At 38.4% G+C, this 17288-nt stretch overlaps 1 protein-coding gene across 1 annotated transcript in view; it reads right to left on the minus strand.

Annotated features, from left to right (window-relative positions):
* The window catches only part of LOC122802423 (phosphatidylinositol 3,4,5-trisphosphate 3-phosphatase TPTE2-like), a 1666738-nt gene that overhangs the window by 15047 nt on the left and 1634403 nt on the right, over nt 1–17288 (minus strand). Inside the window, exon 17 of the mRNA XM_044072043.1 lies at nt 8256–8326. Within this exon, the coding sequence (XP_043927978.1) occupies nt 8256–8326 (71 nt within the window). The remainder of the gene's footprint in view (nt 1–8255; nt 8327–17288) is intronic.

A 17288-nucleotide genomic window follows, 5' to 3' on the forward strand; every position in this document is an offset into this window, starting at 1 on the left:
TGGGGAAGTCCACTGGGTCACGCACACCCCATTTTCAGTGGAGGCCCAGGGAGAGAAGCTCCACAATAATTGCAAGTTGCATTTCACATGTTACAAAAGGATATAGTTCATACAGCTAATTAAACATTAACAGAGAAGCTCCATGAAATTTGCAATTGGCTTGCCACAATGTTAAAAAATGAAAGACATAATTCAATACAGAAATGTCAACATTTACATAAAGTTAACATTTTTGTGATAAACTCAGTTGTAGGTTTAACATTTCAAAATATATAGCTACTAGCTATTAGTAGGTTAGGAAAATATTATGCAAGGAGAGGGTAATAGTATATTTGAGATTGGAGAGTATAGTACAATAGATATTAGAGAGAAAATTAGTTTTTGGTAGGGGAGGGATTGTTTTGGGTGGGATGAAGTAATAGTAGAGGGTGAGTCAGTGCAAGGTGGAATGGGGGGGTTAAGTTGGAGCATGGCAAGGGCATTCCCATTTGGAAGAAAGATGAGAGAGTAGCTGAGATTTGAAATTTGTATGGTTAAGTAGGTTTCGTAGGTGTGTGGGGAGAGAGTTCCACTGTTTAGCTAAGAAGTGGGACAGCAGTAGATGGCCAGGAGGTCATGCAGGTTTGTGGACCTGAAGGAGATTTTGTTTTTTGGATCTGAGTGAGCGGTTGGGAATGTAAGGTTTTAAGGAAATAGTGAGAACTGGGCAGTTGGCAGGTTTAAAGATGAGCTTGTAGGCAATGGTGAGTTGTAGGTAACTGAGGGAGTTGGGTAGTTCAAGCCAGTTCAGGGTGAGGAGGGAGTGGCAGTGGTGGGATAAGTGTTTTGAACTGGTTGCAAATTTGGAGATCTTGTGGTAGCAGAATTCAAGTTTGGACCGAAGGCCAAGATGGAGACTGGTGAAAAGAGGGGCACCATACATAAGGGAGGGGAGTAGGTACGTGGATGCAAAAGTTTGATGGGTAGAGGGGCTTAGGAAGCGGTTGTGCCTATAGAGGAGACCTAACTTTTGGTGGGTTTTCTTGATTGCGGAGCAGATGTGGGTGTCAAATTTTAGTTCTTCATTAATAATGATGCCAAGAAGCTTGGTGTTGGGAACGATTTCAAGGAGGGTATTTTTTTGGCTCTGTATGGTGAATATGGATTTGTCAATGGAGTTTTTGGTAGGGGAAAAAACATTAGTGTGGTTTTACTTGCATTTAGTGCCAAATGGTTAGACTGCATCCAGGTTTCTGTTTTGGAGAAGGCTAGTTGGGTTTTTGCTAGGAGCTCGGAGGTGGAGAAGGCCGAGCAGATGATTGTTGAGTCATCTGCATACTGGATGACAGAAGAGTCTGGGATGGATTGGTGAAAGTTGTTAATGAATAGGTTGAAAAGAAGAGGGCCAAGAACAGAACCTTGTGGTATACCTGTGGGTGTGAGAAGGAAGGGGGAGGTTGAAGTTTTCCATTGGACAGCTTGTTGGTGGTTGGACAAGTAGCTGGAAAACCAGGCAATGGTGGTGGGAGAGAGGTGTAGGGTGGAGAGTTGGGATATAAGTAGGGTGTGCGAGATGGTGTCAAAGGCCTTTGACAGATCTATGAATAGTGTGGATATGAACCTGCCTGAGTTGCATTCGAGGTTTATGGTTTCAAGACAGGAAAGAAGGGCAGTCATGGTGCTGTGACCAGGGCGGAAGCCGTGTTGGGTAGGGGAGAGGAGATTGTTTAGTGTTACGTGTGCCATGAGTTGTGCTTGTATTGTTTTCTCTAGTATTTTAGAAAGAGGGGAAAGGATGGCAACAGGCCTGAAGTTGGTGATATCAGTATTTTTACCACCTTTGTGGAGGGGGATGATGTAAGCATGGCGCCAGATAGAAGGGAAGTATGATTCTTGTATGGCTCTATTTATAAGAATAGAGATGGGATAGGCAATGCTGTCTGCAGACTGAGGAAGGTGGGTGGAAGGTTGTCAGGTGCATTGCGACAGGGTTTGAGTTTGAGAAGTAGGTTTACAGTGCTTGTGGGGATGGGCTTGAGGCAGAAGGATGTGGAAGAAAGTTGATGGTTGGGGTGGTGGTGGTGGAGGAGGGGGTGGAAAGGAGGCTGATAGTTTATTTATGCAGTCTATGAAGAATGAGTTGAACTGGCTGGCTGCTTCAAGGCTGGAGAGGTTGGAGTCTGGGCAGGGTTTTTTTTGTTGCCAGGACGCAGCATGGATGAGATGGAGTCCCAGAATTTGTTGGCATTTGTTGAGTGCAAGGACTGGAGTTTGGAGTAGTGGGCTTTGCGGAGTTTCATAGTTGCTTATACTCTAGGAGGGTGTTAGGGTTTTTATGTTTTTGATATTGTTTCCATTTTTTGTCCCTTTGGTGCAAGGCTAGTTTAGTATCTTTTGATAACCATGGGCAGGGATTGGTTTTGATGCATTTGGTTCGAGGGTGGCTTGCTGATTGAGAAGGGTTAGGAATGAGTGGTTAAAGTAGGAAACGGCATCATCTAGAGGAAGGGTTTTTAGCGGGGGACCAGTCAGTATGCTTTAAGCAGTTGGAGAAAGACAGAGGGTTGATAGAGGAGAGGTTGCGGGTTTGGATGTAGTGGTGTAGCTTATGCAGTGGAGATGGGAGATGGTCGGCAAAGGCTGGTAGGTGATCGCTGAGAGAATCAGGTAATGTTCCAGCTTTGGAGATGAGGTTTGGGTGAGTCGTTAGGATCCAGTCAATGATGGTACCAGAGGTACCATCAATCACAGCCCTGATAGTTGAGTGCTGGCTTTTCTGGGTCCCACTGATCAAAAGGTCACTTTCGTTAGATATATGTAAAGGCTGAGTATACAAATTCACTGGGAGCAAGCAAAAGAGGTAGGTTGGAAGATCAGTCTTATACAATGACTTCTTGTGCCCATGTAAGAGAGACTCTGTGGTTGTGTGTGGGTAGTAGGCATTGGTCAGTTTATGAAGCTGTTGTGAGGTACTTGAATACGAGTGAGGTGAGGTGAATTCTGTATGTGATTTTCATATATATATATATATATATATATATATATATATATATATATATATATATATATATATATTTATTTAGATACACACACACACACACATATACATACACACATACATGTATACAGCAGATGCCAGGTTTGTGCGTTGGTGAGCATTTTTAACATTTTTGAAATGAATGTTTGAGGACAGTGGAGGTAGTGTAGTAAGTGTGTGTTGAAAACTGAGTGGTTAAAAGCATGCTGTGTATGTGATAAAGCATGTGTGGGTTTTTGATGCGTGTATTCTGGTGCTTGCAGTATATGTGGGTTGTGTGTGAGATTTTCTGCATGTACAGTGTGTGACTGGGTGCTTGTGGTGTGTTTGGTCTGTTTCTACTGGTGAATGCATCTTAGCATTTAGCTTGTTTGATCAGGAACTTGCAGTCTACAAAATCCAGGGTTAGCATATTGAGTGTGCGTGCACCCACCTGGCTGTGAGATGGAATGATCACAATGAATGTAAGCAGGTAGGGAAATGACGAGTGTTTACCACTCGAACGTGTGAAAGGCGACTGCAGGCTATGCTGAGATTGAAGAAAGGATACCTGCACAACTACGTGCCTCAAGTGGAACTTATGCCAAGATAATACAGTTTTTACAGTTTTGGAGTTGATTATATATGTTTTGTGCAGGGGTGCATGTGTAGTACTTGACAAAGGACCTATAAAGGGGTCTTGTGGGACGCTGAAGTATAGACGGACAGACAATAAAAGTTTGCAGCAAAGTCTAACTGTGAATAATCTGTTAGACAGGCACCTTTGGATCCAGGTAACTGTAGTAGTGCCAAAGCCAGAAAAGTAAAATAGAATTAACAAAGAAGCTATGACTTTTGTAAAGTCTGTGCATAAAACTCCTGCCAGCAGGTCATCTTCCACTTCAGTGATAATGGAGTCACTAAACAGCAGCATATTTTGGGGCCTTTGTGTATGTTTGAACCAATGTTGGAACTGGTGAGAAAATGGGAAAAAAAAAAACAGATCTATATCTAGAGCTATCTTGAAGGTTTTCCATGCAAACTTTGATCACTGTGAGGGAATACCTCAGGATTTTTGGTCTCATGGCTTTTATGATTCACATGATATTACTGGAAAGGCTCCTGGAAAGACTCTCTGAAGTCTCGTTGGACCCAGCACCAACACTCTTTGTCTGTTCACATCTCAGTGCTGGGGTTTGTCAGAACAGAAATTATTTGGTGGAGACAACAGATCCTTAAATTCAGGTCTCCCTTCTTCCTTCCTTTTCCAAGACAGTCACCACAGATGGCTCGGACTTTGCTTGGGGAGCAGTTTCCAAAAGGATAAAACTGTAGGGTATGTTGGACACCAAAGACAGATGGAAGTCCATAAACATCAAACAGACTCCCGCCCTGATAAAGGCACTCAAATATCTGAATCATCTTTGGTCCCCAGGATCTCTTCAAGTTGTTACAGACAATATCACAGTCATGCATTACATCAATAAAGTAGGGGGGAAACAATTCATACCCACTGTGCAAACTAGTCATGTTAACTTTGGATATAGCTTCACAGCAAATTTCCCACTCTACAGGCATTCTACATTCTGTCAGAGCAAAACTGTGTGGTAGAGAAGCTGACAAGACCAAGTCAGACCCTCTTCAAAGATTTAATTAATCTGTGGGGAGTTTTCAAGTAGACATCTTTGCTTCCTCTCTGAACAATCAACTGGGAAGAGTCTGCTCCAGGACTCCATGCATGAAGGCCTGGAAGACAGATGTACTTTTCCTTGGACACAAATGCATGACTTTTCACCCTTCCCACTAATATCCAGGATACTTCTGAAGATTCTTCTGGCCAAGGTAACCATGGTTCTCCCTTTTTTTTTTAAAGTGACCAGGGGCAATTACCATGTTTCCTCACAGACTGGATTTACTCACACAAGAAATGGAGGATTTAATACATCCTGACATCAATCAACTTCAACTGACTGCCTAAACGACAGGGTCTTAATTCCTTTTAGGCATCAGTTTACTGAGGACATGAAGCAGATATTAATGGAGGCAAGAATGCCTGCTACTAGAAAATCATATAATAGCAAATGGAAAGGTTTTCTAGTTAGTGCCAACAACATTAACATCCATTCAGGGCTTGTTCTCCAGTTTTGCAATATTTATGTGAGTTAACATCCTATGCCCCTTCTTACTCCTCTGTCAAGGTTAATTTATTGGTCATTTCAGCATGTCTGCCCATGGATGATCCTCCTTCAATTCAGTCTCATGTCAAAATGTTTTGAAAGGGGTCTTGTACAACAGACCCTGAAGTAAACTGGTGGCCCCTCCCTAGGATCTTAATTGTCCTGGAGAAGCCAACACTTGCCCCATTTGAACCAGCTAACCTGGATTTCTAGACTTGAGATTCTTAACATGGAAATAAGTTTTAATGACTGCTCTCACCTCTACAAGAGGAGAATATGAGTTGCAACCTCTTATGGTAAGTTAACCATATTTCATTTTCCACGAGGACATGGTCTCTCTGAGAAGAATCCTTCCTTTATGCCTAAGGTGGAATCGGAATTTACTTTAAGCTAAACTAAACATCTCCCCATTTTCTTTCCTGAACCTCAAAAGGAAAGAGATAGGAAACTCTATACTGTGGATACCCACAGACAACTCTGGTACTATTATGACAGAACCAAATCTTTCAAATCTTCAGATCAACTATTATTTTCATGTTAAGGTAAGAAGGGACAACCTGTGTCAAAACAGATTATTTCCAAATTGTTGTATAAGACTATTAACTTTTTTGATATATTCACCATAACAAAACTACTCCAAGTAGAGTTAAGGCCCACTCAACTAGGGCCTTGGCTTCATCTATGACTTTTTGGAAAGGGTTAGATTCTAGAAGTATTCTAGAAGCTTCATCTTTGTCCTCTGTAAATACTTTGACTCTCTAGGTCCAGGTCAGGTTTTGCTACGACCATTCTCCAGGGGTTCCCAGACTCTTTTCTTTTCACCTCCTAAATGCAGTAAGCTAAGGTAATCTGTCCATACAGCTAAGGCTACTGCAGCTTTGGCCTATAGGAAAAACACAGCACCGTTGTGTAAGGAAACTTAACATTACAGCAGATGTTCGAATGATCACTGCTGCAGTAGCCACTCCCACTTTTTAATGTCAGGGTGTGGACATTTATTTTTTGCTGTTCCTACTATTGTCCCTTCAGGGCTCAACCTCCCTTGCTCTGTTGGCAGGAAATCTCTGAAGGGCTTGGCACCCAAACTTGTCTTTTAGTCAGCTCAGCTCAGGCTACCTGACAGTCTGGGTGCATTGAAGGTGCTCTGAAGCTTTGGAAGCTGGCTGGCTGTTGTATCCTTGGAAGGGGCAGGATATAACTCATATACCTAAGGTTACTGCAGTAGTCCATTTGAACATCTACTGTTATGGTAGGTTTACATACACAACTATACTGTTACTATAATGGATATACCAAATTTACTGATATTTAAGAAACTTCAACAACATTCTGTGATCTGACCTCTAGGGGGCACTAAACCCTGGGAATAAAATGATAGACGTTTCTTAACTTTCTGAGTTGACAAAAAGGAATTCTGCCACCTCTAAATCCGGGCTGGTAATCATTACCAATTTACACATTAGAAAACATTTGAAATGGGCAATCCAGCAAGGGACTTTAAAATTGCACCATGCATGAAGTTTGCACAAAAGTAATGAGGTTACGATTTTCTAAATACAACATTTTGTATGCAAAACTCAGTGATATTTTATACACACACACACACACACACACACACACACACACACACACACACACACACACACACTGCCCCAGAAAGCAAGGTCTAACACAAGGAATACCAATTTTTCACACAAGCAAGCACTTACTGACATTTACTTTTATCAAAAAAACAATACCAGTTCAAAGAAGTATTTTCAGAAATTTCTGAAAGTCATTTGACACTTACATTGTAGATTTCTTAACTGGAATAGAGTACTCATGAATTAAAGTTAATCATTTTCCTAGGCTTGTATTTCAAGTAGTGTAGAGATAATTTAGCCAGTCTTCTGGAAATCATTGCATGCATTTGCTTTTTATTCTACCAAGTTTAGAAATATACTCAAGTTCTAGGTATACAAAAATAAACAATATAGTAAACAAGTTGACAGCAGATCTGTCTGCAAAAAGAAAGACATTGAACAGATTAGCTGTTTGGTCTTGCATGCTAAATTCCATTTTTTCCAGGCAACCCAGGTCTCAGAAGCGTGGTTGATTCAACCAATGGGCTGGGTTGGTTCTATGAACAAGTGCCCTACAACCTCAACTCTTCGAGTGAAGAGCAAAAAAGCATTTCACTGTCATAAGCCACTCACAACATTTAAGTGATCAGTGTATTACATTTACATCTACACCCCCCTCTCACTTCTTATACTGAAAAACGGATGTTCTTTCTACTGGCACACCAACCAGGTGGCAAGATGTACACCACCACCCAACTTCCACTTGTCTCAGCCATTCAGGTCTCATTTCTTTGCCCTGCCCCAACCCCCCCCCCATATATTTAATTAAAAAAATAATTTCTTCTTTTAAACTGCAGCAAACTATCTGCTACAAATGTATGAAGCAGTTGTTAAAGTTTATACCCTGCTTGCATGGAGCGCTACTGCACTCATGTTTCAGTTTAAAAAAATTATTTTTTTTTAAACTGCAGCAAACTGCTTGCTACAACTATAGCAGACATTTGCTACAATTATACTCTCCCTGCACAGAGTGCAACAGCATTCAGGATTTAGTACAAAAATAGAAAAGTTTATTTTAAAACTGCTTACTACAATGTAACAAGCAGTTGCTACTGTTTAGACCACACACAGACTGCTAGAGCTCTCAGGTTTGACAGCTTTTAAAAGCTGGTATTGCATTAAAAATACATCAGAATTGGCTGATTGTGCCCCCCCCCCCACAAACATTCTACACCCAAGGTAGTTGCCCCTCTCACCCCACCCAAGGTATGGTACTGCCAGGTCTTATGACTTTCCTGGGTTTTCTAGTGAAGTTTCTTCCACTATTACTTGACCATATTTAAAAGTAGCAATGAAACACTGTAGGAATACATTTCTCTTCACAGTGCACTGTCAGTCATATCATGTGACAATCCATATCTAGCTGTGATTCTCAGATCCTGTATTAAAACTACTTTAATCGACTGCTTATTAATTCTACAGAAACACTTAACAGTTTGGTGTGTGTCTGTGTTTCCTTACCTGTTACCGTCTATGAAACCTGTGTTGAACCAGAAGTAGAAAGGACAGTCATCATACCCTTTTGGGAGGCCCTAAAGAAAGACAGAAAAAATGTACAAACATTAAATTTTAAAGGCTGAAAGGCTTAATGTGCCAGATTGTCATGAACTCCACAGTAAATAATATTCCCCTGTACTCCAGATAAACATTACTGATATAGATAACTAATGTAACTCTAAATTTTCATCATAATCAGCAGTTCTCCACATTGATTTTTTTTTTTAATCAATAGGCTGCAGTTTGTGGCAGACCACCCTGTTCTGGCCCCTTTAAAATGACAAGACCCATCTGTGGAAAACCCTAATACAGTTGGATAAAATTAAGCTTTTGCTTAAAAATACACCGCCTGGATGCCAGCAAAGATGAAATTTGAAAAAAAAAAAGTATCAGAAAATCAACTACAAAAGGAGAAGAAAAAATGTTAGCTAGGAAGAACCTTGCAGCTGTTCAACAAAAAGCAGTTCAAGATTTTGGGTTTGGTACAGTAGATGGCTTTTAGTAATTTAGAAGAAAAATAAATCAAATTAATTCAGAGGTACTTAAGGTAGGTGAAGCACTGAAGTAATATGTATAACCCTACTCTTAGCACTACTAACCAAATACAACTATTCAGCTTCATTAACCAAAGTCTACTCAGTTATTGTCAACTATTGCACCTACACACAAACATTCATACATTAAAATAATTCCTACTCTCATCTCTCTGAACCGTGCAGAATCACGTACGAGTCAAACTTACCCACCTCTAGACAATATTGTTTCCAGCATTTAGCTTTGTACATATGCATTATGAATGTCTCCAAGTATTTTTTTATGTATTCTAGCTACTAAACTATTTTTCATATGTATCTCACCCTGTATACATTCTTATTTTTAATAATCTGCTTCCTCTATTGTAAACTACAACTATTATTACCTGTATAAAAATGTGCTTTTCTTTATTACTTTAATTGTATAAACTTATATGTGCTTACTGTATTATGTAATTCTTACTACTTATAATTGGAGCTTTTCTCCCCAGGCCTCCACTGAAAAAGGACCCGTGTCCAATCGGACTTATCTGGTAAATAAATGTTAAATAAATAGTCAAATGTCAAAACGCTGGAAAAACTGCTGCAGATTTATCAGAGGAGGAAATGAATAAAAGGCTGACTAAGCATACAACTTTTAAAACTGTTTAAAAATAGTGGAGATAGAGATAGAATGTAAACCACACAGCAAAAGCCTGAAATTTTCTGCCATGCCAGAGAAACTGTATTAATTTTATGAGTATACAAACAAGTGACTTGACTGGTGTTCCACAGCAGGATTTATGAACTGAAAAGGCACGGTGTGTGTATGCTCCAAAGCTGGCCATAAGAAAGCAGACAGGATCTATAAAAGTAAAGATGCAATCATACTAGCAGAAAGAGTTGCTTTTGACAAAATTAAGACCGAAAAGAAAATCATTAAAAATTAGAGATTAACATTTGTAGAATATGATTATGTTGAAAGGCAGGTTTGAGATGCAACCAACCATATCCAGTTGACCTAAGATTTTTTTTTCTGGAGGATCAATGATATTTTGGATGCAAAACAGACAGAAAAAAAAAAAAAAGATTAGCCAACAAAGCGTGAGCCACCATGCAGAAGGGGACATAACGCAGCCCCTAAAAAGACTTTGTGAGTGAAACCCATTGTTCCAAAAGTACAATGTTTGAGTGAAAGAAAACAGCACAGGACCAGACAAGATGAATCAAGAGTACTTTAAATATGAACCACAGACTGGTGTTGGGAGATGCACACGACCACCTGCATTGTGAAATTAGAGAATAAATGGAAGACTATAAAGCACCAATCCCCACTAGGTACATGATTAGACAGGTGAAATGTGGATTTGCAAGAAGTGGCTGAGAAAGACTGCGCTAAAGTGGTGGGTGAACTGCAAAAGTATATACCCACTTTATGCCACTAATGTTTAGGATGACACTGAATAAGCAACTGTAAGCAAAATACTTTCTGCTTTATTAATATTTCTATAAAAGAATCATGATAGAAACTAATAAAAAATGAGCAAAACTTGTGGCGCTGGAAAGTAGAAATCTAATAATAAAGAAAAATGACCAGGTAGCACTAAACCCAGGCATACTTTATTGTTAAAACCATGGTTAAGTGCTTTTATCAGCGAATCATCATCAGAACCATAAACAAAGACAGTATCACTTGAAAACAATAATAACCATGAAAAAGGTACCACACCCCCAAAAATTAAACCAATAAAAATTACTTAAACTGAAAAATCGGCCAATGCCATAAGAATAAAAGCAAAACAGTGATTGGCAATTACAAGTAGGAAGAGTTGTAACATCTACTAATGGTAAACACATATTTCAGAGATTTAAGCCAATGGAATTGCTTAAAAGAAGAAAAAAAAAAACAACCAATGCTATAACAAGAAAAACAAGCCAGTGATTAGCAGTGAGCAACCAAGGAAGTACATTCACCACCGTACATTTAAAACTATTTTAAATATTTTGAAAAAGAAATACCAAATATTATAATCTAGCAGCTCTAAAGTTTAAATCACTGGAGATGGAGAGGGCATCATTTAAACCAGGAATGATAATAGTGTCCATTTGGAGTTGCTAAAGCATTTCCCGATGTAGCAGATGATTTTGTCAATCTCCAGTGTAAGGTGCTGCGGATATTTGGTCAAGCACAGTAAACTTAAATTTAGTAAGACCCATACATGATTGAACATGCCATTTTATTGGCTCTCCTGGAAATGCTGTAAAGGTGCTGATAAATGCACTTGTTCAGAGCATTAATTGTTTTTCCGATATAAAACTCTGAACAAAACAGCACCTTCCCAAATATGCCACTTTATTGGAAAAGCGGTTAAATGTACCCCAACATATCCATTTTTGTACTTTGCCAAATAGCTCATCCCCCAAATCCATGTCAATAAAAGAACATTGGGGACAATGCTCACATCTGGATATCAAGTAAGAGTAGTTTAACCAATGCTTTTACAGTTTTCTCAAGAATGTTCTTAATGCAAATTCTGTTTTTAAAGGTAAAAGTGGGGGGTGATTAAACAACACTGAGATCCTTGTCACACTGTAAGATGGACCAGTTTTTATTTAGGATGTTACGGATATCTTGAGCATAAAGAGAATAATGTAGAATCATACTGGTGGAATAACCAGGTTCCCGAGCAGTCTCTAAATCGGCACCCAGACAAGTCTGTAAACCCTTTTTAACAGGCTCATATTTAATGTTCCTATTATTTAGGATCACAACATAAAATTCATCAATAAGCTGAAATGGATATCCCCCGTCTAAGAACAAAGACCTTAAACTGTATAACTTCTCAATGCAACATTGATCAAAGGTCAAGAAAGAAATTCTGATGAACTGACTCTTCACCACCCCTTTCTTCTGGTGTAAGGAGTGGCAACTAGCAAATTATAGAAAAGTATTACAAAATGTAAGCTTCCTATAGACAGAAGTGTGAAATACTCTACCTGCATGTTTCTTGATTATGATATCAAGAAAATTAATACAATCGGCACTGACTTTATAGTTGAAATTCAAAAATTGTGTGTTCAGTTGGTTAATAAACTCAATAAGTTGTTGCCTGACCAAGTAATAAAGATATCATCCATGTGACAAAAATTCCCAACATAGTAGTCAAATAATGGAAGTTGAAAACTGCTTCAGTTTCCCACCACAGAACAGCTATGGAGAAAATGGGGGCAAAGGCAGCCCCCATGGCAACACCTAGAAGCCGTTTGTAGTACTCCCTTTTAAAGAGGATAAAATTGTTGCCCAACAGAATATCCACAAATTCAGTAACCAAGGTCACATCAGTGTCAGACAGGAGGCCATGGTTAGACACAACCTCAGCAAATCAGCCAAGACCTTCAATGTGAGGAATAGCTATGAATAAATTTTAATGTCACAGGTTGCCAACATCTAATAATCTAATATCTCAAGTCTCCTCATAGTAGAAACTACATATATTGTAAAGCACTTTGCACACGGTGCAGACAGGGATATTTTAAATGTGAAGTGGGGGGGAGTCTTACCAGTGATAAAGTATTTTTTCTTACTTGTATCCAGGCTTTTGACTGTGGCAAGGGGAGAAAGGCTGGAGAGAAGCAGCAAGTTAAAGTTAATATAATACAATCATGGGCTGCTAATGTAGGGGAAGTGCACTGATCACATTACATGCAAAATTAAAATCTCCCATGTTCTAATAAGCGAAAGTGTTCTGTAAAAGCTGCAAGAAAGCCCCAGCAAAGCTAGAATCTTTAGTGTGTAGCATCTTAAACCTATTGTAGGGAGGCCTACAGGATGTAAGCTAAGGATTTTGAATGTATATTTTCAGCTTTTAGCTACATGGTTTCTGTAGAGTTCAGATTATTCGTTTAAAGACTGACAGTGCATTTTTTCTTAGGGATAAAAGTTAATGTTTACCAACATCATGCAAAAATGTTTAATGAAATCACGCAAACTGTCTCACATCTGGAAGGGAATATAGATGAGAAGAGATTAGTTTCTTGTTGAGTGTTTTCTCTGAAGTAAAAAGTTCTGCAAAATGTGACAGGTTCAAATGAAGATTGCATCCTTCTGCACATTACTGAGTACATATAAGCTAAAAGCTGGAAATATACATTCAAAACAACTGTCACATATAATAACAGCTTTCAATTGTAATGTATACTTTCTCCATATTAGCATGAAATGTAAATTACCTTACAGGTGCAGATAAAAACCAGAAAGCATTGAATAATATCAAAATATATAGGGTGCAAACAGCAATGCTGCAAGTGGCACATTTGGATAGAAGTGAGCACATGAATTTGATAAATAATTTCTGGATAGATATTCAGCATGATATCAGGGAAAAGGGGAGTTTAATACTGATTTGCTAGAGGTAATCCAGAAATGACAGAAGGAAAAAAAAACAATTATGGCTTATTTGTGGCAGTAAGGTGCTACTGGCAGGACAGAATGATTACACTGCCATATGTTTATAATCTACCTAAAACTGTTATGGAGCTTATGATATTTTTAGAGATATGATCATCTTTCAGCAGATAATATTTTTATGGGTGGATTTTGGAACTTGGTTTGCAATACTGAGGATGTATCAGAGGACCTGGAAGGGAAAATATAACAAGAGAGGATACTTGCTTGAAAAATATTTGGCATGTATGATTTGACTTTAGTAGTGGGAATTCGGGCAGAATTTACATATTATTCACTAAGGTAGAATAACTGTCCAAAGACATGCATCTGGAGCATTTCTCCCCGGGCCTCCGCTGAAAACAGGCTCTGTGGAACCTAGTCAGACTTTCCCGGTCAACAAATGATAAATAAGAAAATAAATAAATAAAAAAATAACTGGGCTAGGTGGGATAGAAGTTAGATTTTACAAGAGCATGTGCATTTAATTAAATGTTTGACAACATCCAACTATTTCAGATAATTCACCATTAAAAATTAATGTAAAGATGCATGTTAATGAAGTATGACACACTGAAGCTTTCCTACCTACCTAGTGAAAAGAGAGGAATTCAATAAATTTGTAGTTAAAATTATTTAAGATTAATTGTGAATCCAGAAATTTCTTCAGAAGGGACAAATATTAAGTGGGATAAAATGAAAATTAATTTAAAAAAGGTTGAAAGAAGAGGGAAAGATATGAATTATTTAGAGGGGTGACAAAGGCTAAAATACTGCAGAATAAAGGAAATCTTACAGAACAGGAAGATGAGCAACTTACAGAGTGCTACAGGGAAAGTAAGAGAAAATTTTTATAATATGTATGAGTTTAGAAAGGCTGTGGTTACATACATACAAATATTTTAAGCACGAGTATTATTGCCCTTCTAGCCTGCCAATATACCAAAACATCTGTTCCTGTAATAAGTGTCCAGGCTGCTCTTAAAAATATCTAAACTAGTGCTTGCTTTAACGTAATTTGGTAGTCTAGTCCATGCATCAGTTGTTCTCTCAGAGAACCAATCAGTACACTTCTCATTCCTATAGAATCTTCTAATGGTCTGATGATTCTCTACTACTTTTTGATAACCCCAAACATTCCCAGAAATAGTTGCCTCTAAATGCCCTATATACCTGAATATGGCCTCCTCAAATACCTATATGAGATGCTGTACAAGTTCAGATATTTTCAGCTTTCATAATATATGGCCTCCTCAAATATCTATATGAGATGCTGTACAAGTTCAGATATTTTCAGCTTTCAGAATAACTTAAATTTTCACATCCATGGATGCCCTTGGTATATTTCCACTGTACTCCTTCCAGTTTAGTCATGCTTGTTTTCTTATAAGGTTTCAATATTGTTTTTCCATATTCAAGTTTGGATCTAGTGCAACAAACAATGACTTTGTTTCTGAGTTCCTAGACTTCATACATCTTTTGATACAATCCATAGTTCTGCAACTATCATTAACCAACTGGTTGATATAATTAGAAAAACTCAAAGCTAGATCCATATACACAGATCCTTAAATTAATCTATACAGTTTCAATCACTGTGTGCTGTATTAAATATTTACCTTTCAGTTTATGTCTCCCAAATATCATGTGCTTAGTTTTTGATGTATTTATCAATGTGTATTATCCTCCTGTGCCCAAATGGTCATTTTAGTAAAGTTCTTTCGCAGACATGCTGTATCTGTAACACGTAATCAGTTTACCAATTTCAAGTCGCCTGCATACAGACTGTAGAACACCTCAGATGAAAAAAAGACAGATCTGAAAGATACAATTTAAACAAATATGGGCATAGCACAGAGCCCTATGGGACAACCTGTCTCTAACCAAGAATTTCTCCTGTTCAATTGCTGTATGATACTTGCCATGTCCTATTTCTAAGCCATGCAGCTATCCATCCTATTAAGAGTATACAATTATCTAGTTGTTCTAATTTACTGATCAGTGTTTTGTGTATGACCCTGTCAAATGCTGAGCTACTCCCACCCCACCTGATAATACTGCCCTCCACCTTCTTCCTCTAAAAAATTCTAAATCAGACTTACTCATAACTAATTTTAACCTCAGAGGTATCACAAAAAAACTACTGAATTTCATGCAGCCCTAACTACCTACACTCCTGATATAGTAACTATTGTAGTGACCACCTCACTACAAATAACCCCTTATCTAGTTCACATCATGGCTTCAGTCCAAAACACAGTACCTCCACTCCTGATATAGATGAGGAAATACTTACTAGTGGTTATAATGTTATTAGACAAGATAGGCTGAACAAGTGTGGTGGAGGCATTGCCATCATGTATAAAAATTTCCTCAAAACTGAAACATTAATCTGTACTCCCCCCAGATCTATCAGAAGCAGAAATTCTAACTATCTGATTTGAAGTAAATCAACGTAAAACCATCATAATTGCCTCCTACCTACCACCAGGAAATAATCTACCTACCATTGAAAGTCTTCTATCTTGGGCATCCTCTACTTTCAACCAGAAACTATAATGCTATATGATTTCAACTTGGACTGGCTATCCTGCTCGTCTGACAACCCCTCCAATTTTATCAATTTATTCAATTTCACCCAAACTATAAACTTCCCCACTAGAGTTGATAAACACATCAAGAAATAATCTATTCTAGACTGGATACTAACCAATAAGCCCAACTTTGCCCACCAGGCTGGGTGCCTCTCTGATTCCCTCAGTGATCACTCCCCTACCTTTCTTCTAAGGAAATGCATTCACTCTCCCTGTAATGTCATTTTCAAACAGATACGCAACAAAAGAAATGTTTTCCCTACCATCTTAAATTCCCTACTTCAAAACTGAAACAGGTTACCTCTAAAAAAATTCCACCTACACCAAGCTTTATAATATTTTAATGATACCTTTCGTAACATCCTTAACCTCGCTCCAACAAGAAAAATTTGCTCCAAAGCCAAAAACCTACCTTGGATAACCAAAGAAGTTAAATCTCTTCTTAAACAAAGGGATGGAGCCTGGAAAATGTATCAAACCTCAGAAAACCACACCTCTTACAAACAACTAAGAAACCTAAGAAGCAATTATTATCTGACAAAAAAATCTTATTTTCTAGCTTGTCAGCAAAAACACAAATAACCCAAAAATATTTTGGCAAAACCTTAACTACCGCCTCCACCCTGGCAAAACCTCTACCCCTGCACCATCTACAATCAAATAGCACTAAATGTATAGCATCCCAATTTAACTCTCATTTCATCACAACTATCACCTCACTTTTAAACAATAACAAATCTAACCAACCCTTTACAGTGCCTACCTCTACTAATTCTAAACCCAACTACTTCTCTTTTAAACCCATACAAACCCCTTATATAAAAAAACTCCTATCAAAACTAAAACCTACCTGTCTAGCAGCTGATCAGCTCCCTAATGACTTCTTAAAAACGGCTGCAAGCTCTAGCACCTATTCCATATCTATCCTAATCAATCGTTCCATCACAGAACAATATGTCCCCATACTATGGAAAATATTCTCCATCATCCCCCTCCACAAGGGAGCCCCATCTAAAGATCTCTGTAATTTTCGGCCTATTGCCATTCTCTCACCCCTAGCCAAAATCTTAGAGAACTGTATCCATAAGCAGCTCCTAGACCACCTCACTACAAATAACCCCTTATCTAGTTCACATCATGGCTTCAGTCCAAAACACAGTACCTCCACAGGTTTCACTAACTACATCAACCTCCTCAAAAACAACAGACAACTAGTCTCTACTATATTCCTTGATATGTCCAAAGCTTTTGATACGGTATCGCACTAATACTCAACACTCTAGCCTCCTTCAACCTCAACTCTATAGCTCTCAACTGGTTCTTTAGCTTTACCTTACTAAATTGACAAAAGGCAACTAAATGGGATAAACTCTCCACATTCCTCCCAGTCTGTGGGGTTCCTCAGGGTTCCATCCTTGGCCCTATCCTTTTTATTATATTCACAAAC

This window comes from Protopterus annectens, chromosome 5.part0 (genome assembly GCF_019279795.1).
Source record: "Protopterus annectens isolate FY-2018-M chromosome 5.part0, PAN1.0, whole genome shotgun sequence".
NCBI classification, from domain to species: Eukaryota; Metazoa; Chordata; order Ceratodontiformes; family Protopteridae; genus Protopterus; species Protopterus annectens.